General features: G+C 45.0%; 1 protein-coding gene across 4 annotated transcripts in view; it reads left to right on the forward strand.

The window, feature by feature from the left end:
* Positions 1-1,000, forward strand: part of gnal2 (guanine nucleotide binding protein (G protein), alpha activating activity polypeptide, olfactory type 2) — a gene marked incomplete at its 5' end in the record, with an annotated part of 68,240 nt that extends 67,240 nt beyond the window's left edge. For all 4 annotated transcript variants that reach the window (XM_083659117.1, XM_083659118.1, XM_083659119.1 and 1 more), the window contains one exon: positions 629-1,000. In XM_083659117.1, the coding sequence (XP_083515243.1) occupies positions 629-775 (147 nt within the window). In that variant the 3' untranslated portion in view covers positions 776-1,000. The remainder of the gene's footprint in view (positions 1-628) is intronic.
* Positions 1,001-6,756: the final 5,756 nt, after the last annotated feature.

Below are 6,756 nucleotides of genomic sequence, written 5' to 3' on the forward strand. Positions count from 1 at the left end.
ATCTGAACCAACTACAGAATCAGAATCAGCTTTATTGGCCAAGTATGTGCACAAGGAAATTTGCTCCGGTTCGCTTAAAACTCAATGTTAAGCAGGAAGGAAGTAACCCCTAAATACAATATGGTTTTATGGGCAGAAGGATATAGCCAGCAGTTCCTCCTTGGAAAGTCAAGCATACAAAATTAACCAAAGGCAGACTGGTCTGTTGCTTATACTCAGCTACTTCTTCATGTGTTCTTAACTGGTTTGAACACCGGAGAAGCTAAATTATCACAGAGAGCATGGACAAGTCCATCATGTCCAACAAGTTAAAGTTACAGGGACTGGAATCAAACTTGTATGCACTAATGGTACTGTGAGAACCTTTCTTTATAATAATGTGATAATTCACTGATCCCCGAAATGGAAATTCTCTCTTCACTCCCCTCCCTCCCCCACCCCAACATGGAGGTCAGAGGTCAGGCTTAGCTACAGAGCACCACACCTGGAGCTGGTAGGGTTTCAGCAGGGCAGACACTTGCAGGTTGCAGGACCTCTCCCACCACATCCAGATAGCGTTGATTCTGTCCCGTCCCTCCTGGCGTCTCTGTCCCTCCCAACCCTCCTGATGTGTGTCTCTCTCCCGCAGCGGATCAGCACTGCGAGTGGCGACGGCAGACACTACTGCTACCCCCACTTCACCTGCGCCGTGGACACAGAGAACATCCGGCGGGTGTTCAACGACTGCCGAGACATCATCCAGAGAATGCACCTCCGGCAGTATGAACTCTTGTGATGGGAGGGGCCTCCATCAGCCTTCTGTGTTTTCTCCACCATTCTGCATCCTTAACCCCACCCCCCCGCAAAACCACCCTACCCACCCCTTAAGAGAAAAAGAAAACCCAACCACCCCTGACCGCCCTTCCTGTCGAGGACTATAAAGTACTACTGAAGTGTGTCAAATATCCTCTTCCTCTTCTTAACTTAGCTTTTTGTATATTTTTTTCTTTTTGTTTTTTTTTGGAAACCGATTCACCCCCATTTCACCGATGTAAAAGGAAGGTTGGGGAACAAAAGTTGTTGCGTGGCTTTTTTTTTTTTTTTATCCTTCCTTTCAAATGCCTTGATTTTTGTCATTCCACTAAGCCTTGGGCTACCCCCCCCCCCCCCCCTTCCATTTATTTTCTTTTTTGACATCGGCTTTGTCATTGGACCTGGACTGGTGGGTGTGGCTACATAAGACACACCCACAGGACCTCAGTGTAGAGGCAGTGTGCGTGTGTGTCAGAGGAGAGAAAGGAGGGAGAGGGTGGCGTGGTATGGTTGAATTGTGAGCGCATGCGTGTGTGTTTATGTTTGTGTGTCACTTGCCAGTTAATGCTGGCATTGCCACCATGACTTTTTGCCCTTTGCCCCGCCCCCTCTCCACCGTAACGATTCCTCCGCTTCTCCTCTCCACGCGGAAGACGACTCGACGACAAGCGGAGAGGAGGGCGGAAACCATTTTGGAAGAGGAAAAAAAAAAGAGCGGATGAAGAGATAATGCACTTTGCATCAGGTTCCTTAATAACTTTTTTTGGAGGAAGCATACACACAATGTAGCATCACAATATTTATTACTCTGTCACCATGTGGGCGCCGCTGCCGAGTCGCAGGGTGGACCAAGCAGCCGAGAGACACACACATGGGGAGCGGATGGAGGGAGTGACCGAGGGGTGGTGGTGGGGGGGGCTAGGAAACCACAGAAGGAAGGAAGGACAGACGGAAGGATTCGAATGAAGGAAAAGGATGGAGCTCTCTGCACCTTAGCCCTGCCGCCCGCTTTCAGCCTGGTGTGTCCCGGACTCAGACCTGTCCTTTTCCACACAACCATCCTTTTAGCTTAGAGATATTGACGAGGGGGGTGGGGTTGGGGGGTGGCAAGGGGCGGGGACGGGAGAGAAAAATGTATTGTTCTTTTTTTTGGTTAACTTGTACACTGTGCAAGGTTGATTTATCCTGTACAGACTGTAAAATGTAATATTATTTTGTACAACTTTATTGAAAGAAAAACAAATCTACTTGTAGATCTTTGTGCCTTGATTATGGCTGTACCTGTAAATGAGCTCAGATGTAAGTATGTTTTCGACTGCGCTGTACAGCTTGATGTCAAACTCTATCGGCAGCGGAAGACTGCGGGTAGGGGACTTTCTCTGTAGAGTTTAGTTTTTTCTGGTTTATAAAAAAAGGAAATGCTGTTTAGTAAAAAAATAAAAAATAGGGAAAAAAATCCTAAAAACCTGTATACATTATGCAAATTAACCACTTACCTGCAGTGAAGACCAGATGTTGCAGCGCCATGCCTTTTTTGTTTGTTTGTTTGGTAACGCTTTAGATTATAGTTCGCAACATACAGCATAATTACTCTGGAGTTAAGGTGTAATCTTTTGTACTAACACTGTACCAGTACAGTATGCACCAATACACGTAGGTACAGTAACTACTAATAACTACTGTATAAGTTCTTTGTAAGTTCATAAATTGTTACCACCTTATTCCATAACTTCACATCTTGTTCCTCTGTACGTACGTATGTGTATTGGTATGTACTGTACTGGTGCACCGTTAGTACAAAAGATTACACCGTCATTCCGGAATAAATACGCTGTATGTTACAGGCTGTAATCTAAAGCGTTAGCATTTGTTTTTGTTTTTCCTCCTTTATGTTTTGAATTTCACAGCTTTAAACAAACATTGGAAATCCATTGAAAGTGTCCAAATTGCAACCTGGTGTTGTTTTAATAGGAACCAACGTTTTTTCGATATGAAGTATGTCTGAGATCTGTACTGATGTGTGTGCCTGTGCGCATGTGTACATAAAACAAACATAGACTCAGACGCATTGTGTGTGTGCGTGTGTGTGTGTGGGAGCGAGCGAGCGTACGTTGTGTGTAATCTTTTATAAATGTATGTACATGTAAATTTATAGGTCTATATAAATATATATGTACAATTATACATGTTTAATTATGTGTGTGCCTAGGTGTACATACCTATGTATGTATACAGTAAATATGTATACATACACACATAGGAAAGCATGTTTAGAATGGAGATGAATACATGAGAGCGTGCAATATTAGTAAATCTTTGGTCCTTTTGGAGCACAGGCACTATGAATGTGTGAGCAGCACCCAACAAGACAAGCTCTTCTCCCTGTACAAACAGCGTCAGCCTTTTCTTCTGCTACAGTACACGTCTATCCCCAAACGAGAGTGAACTGACTGGAGGTGCCAAACCTTGTTTGGCCTGGGAGGATGTTTAAATGACATTTTTATTTTCTTTAAATAAAGAGGCACATTAGAGGACTTTGCTTTATTTCCATCTTGGTGTCCAGTTGTGTGCATATTTGTATATCGCTGAGGTGCTTTTGTCACGTTTTGTTGCAAGGGCTCCTGCTCCTAAAGAAAACAATGGGATATCTTATCGGTTTTCAATACAATCATGATGAAATAATATCAAGTTATCGTGACACAATTCTGTTATAAATATCTGTTGTATTTTCTGCAATGATCAAAAGTCAATAATACTAATTGAAACCTCACAAAGTGAGATCTGAAACAAATTAGGGAATGTTATTTGAAAACTAGAAAGGTGCCTTTTCTGGAGAAAATGTGTTTGATTGCTGGGAGTGCAAGTAACCTAGTATATGTGATTATGTGGTGTATGTTGGCATGTGTGTGGGTGTGACTGTGTGCATGTTTTGGAAGAAATAAGTTAATGAGGAAGGGAGGGAGGGAAGGAAGGTAGGAAGAAACCTATAGGGTTCTAGGGTGTACTAGGTCAGTGATTCCCAACCACGGGTACAAGTACCTTGAGCATCTTGGACAGATTGGGGATTACAATTTAAAGTCAGCTGACAATTCAGGACAGGAATAGAGTACCAAAGCCACGCCCACTTCCGGATCCGGCATACGAACCAAGGTCTCCCATTACTAACCTCGCGTCACCAGGCTCTCCTGATGACACGAGGTTAGTCTCCCAAAGCGCAGATAGAGGTTCTGTGTTGTTCCCAGAAAGGTGAACAGAATGGCAGAGGGAGAAGCTTTCTCCTTTCCTCACCTAGTGGACTGCCAGGGAGAGTGTTATCGTTGAGATCTTCTCTGGGAATCAGTTAAATTATGTCTATTTTCTTTACTGTATTCTATAAGTTTATAAGTTGGTGGACGGGGAAAGCGGTGGTAGAGTGCGTGAGACTGGCAGCAGATAAGGATTTTTGGAGACGGGTGGTGATGTCATCAAAGTGCCCAAACGGCCCCCGGACTACGGGAGTGACCTGACCTGACCTGACCTGACCCTGATAAGTTGACATCAGAATTAATCAAGTTTCATTCATTGAAGTGGCATTGAAAGGGGTTGATTAAGATGGTCAGGTTTGGGAGCAATTCTATTTGATTTAATTTGGAGGTCTGAAGCAGTGAATTGTGGGGAGCCTGAAATGGTAACAAGCACAGACCCTGTACATGCCATGGTGCCCACCAGGCAGCCATGGGACAGCCACAGACTAGTCAACGCCGCCCTCTAGAGGCCACCAGTAAACTTCCCACATTATGCCAAGTATCTGTTCTACCGTACCACCTGACATTGCTGTTTTGCCACGCTGCAAGCTCTGTTGGCACAGTGGAAAAAGAAAAAAGAAAACTAGTTAATTAGTCCAGCTTTCTTTTTGTTTTCTTGTATACATTTACACGGTGTCTCATCATACACGTGCGGTCAATGGTCACGGCGGGTTCACACACACGCCTAGAGCAACGCTCTAGTAGTTAACTTTGTCAAGTTAACTTTTACGTTAACTTGACAATTTGACCCAAGTATCAGAACGGCAAACAACAAAACAAAAGATGGACGTACCGAACGAAGTTTTTGAAGAAGTTATTTTAGAAACATTGCGGATTCACAATCTCACATCTTTTAAGCCAATACAGGAGCTTTGCATCAGACAATTAATCGAGGCAAGAGACGTCAAGCTAACGGCAACAAAGACGTTTTTTGGCGCACTGCCCTCCGGTGTTCATTCTGGTTCCGTGGTTTACGCCCTGTCGCCCCATGACAAAAAGCGGGGTGAAAGGTGCCCAGACTAGGTCGGGTAGGGCGTCGGTTCTGTTATATAGCTGTTTGCCTGTTTGTCTGTGGACCAGTAGCAGAGCGTACGCCGGGGCAGAGGGTGCGGCCGCCACGGGCCCACTCGTCAGGGGGGCCCATAATTTTTTTTTTTTTTTTTTGCAGGCCAGGCCACCGGGCCCCGCTGGCAACCTGTGCTTTTATTTTTCTTCTTCAGAACAAGCTTGTCTGTAAAGTGGCTTCACTGTAGTCTTTCTTGGACATAATATTACTTGGCTCAATGAGTGACAAATTGTGTTTTCGGATATAGGGGCTATCAGCTATTTTACAGTTGTGACTTAAAATGACTTTATTTAATAAAGTCAGTGGTGTGAGTGTGAGAGGAATTCAATCAATAGACAATAACATTGGTGTGTTTAAAATGAGATATTCCACTAAATATGGCTAAAACTGATTCTAAAAAGCAAAAAAGGCCAATTTTTCTCCGCCACCGGCCTTGCAGCCGGCGGCGGGGGCCCCCCTGTAATGTTCGCCCCCTCTGGGCTGTTAGGGTAGCTCCGCCCCTGCTGTGGACCGTTTCAATAGTCCCGTCTGCACGTTGGGGAACCGAACCAGCCCAACAACAAACGCTTTCAATACCTGCAGGGATCTGCAAGGAGGAGAGGCAGTGGTCCGCGTTGGCCTGCGACTCAAGAATGAGGGGACACCGAGAGATGGCGTGGTTCAACGCAGAGAGCTGAGCTACATCCATCCAGGTAAAGAGCCCAAAAAGCCCTCACTGTTAGTTACAGCCATATTAATGCTGCTAACAATAGCCAAAACGTTGCATTTACTGTAGTTTGTGGCTGGCCTTTGATTGTGGTAAAGGAAGAAGAATACCCTACGAGAGCCAAAGATAATATATCGGAGAACCACAGGTCAAATAAACTGACGCTGCCAGATGGTTTGTTTTAACGTGTTCAACTGGGAAGGAGTCGCTCGGGAAACTGTTTCAAAGGGCAGGCACTTACAACTAGAAATAGCGCATCATGGTTGTATGCCTCCACCAATGAGTCAAGTTGCAGTCTACATCCATGTCTGTCCAGGTCCAGACTCAGACAAGCACCTTGAAGCCCACGACACAGTGGTATGGCCATTCATCCTTACAGCACTTCAGGCAATGTTTGGGAGTACCTCAACAACACGGCTAATCATTTTCAACATGGAAAATGGTCCTAACCCTAAAGCACCCACATCCCCCGAGCCAGTCCCCCTACCCACCCCTTCCTATCCCTAGCTATGGCTCCTTTCCCCTAGCCCCACCCCTTTTCTCACCACGCCCCTTCCCAACACACACATCCCCCTAGCCACCCCTACTTCATCCTTGAGTACTAGTGGACATTTGAGCCAAATTTGAATAAATTCCTTCAAGGCGTTCCTGAGAATATCGCGTTAACAACAAGCAGGGAAGGGGCGGTGGTGAGGTTATAGTGACCTTGAACTTTGACCAGCAAAATATAATCAGTTTATCCTTGAGTCCAGGTGGACGTTTAAGCCAAATTTGAAGAAATTCTGTCAAGGCATTCCTGAGATATCACATTAACGAGCTACGTACCGAGAACATTGCAGGTGATTGGATGAACCATTTGTCTATCAAAAAACTTTGAGTTCACAAATGAATGTCTGGGTTCCTTATGA

This window comes from Poromitra crassiceps, assembly GCF_964638095.1.
Source record: "Poromitra crassiceps genome assembly, chromosome: 23".
NCBI lineage: Eukaryota > Metazoa > Chordata > Actinopteri > Beryciformes > Melamphaidae > Poromitra > Poromitra crassiceps.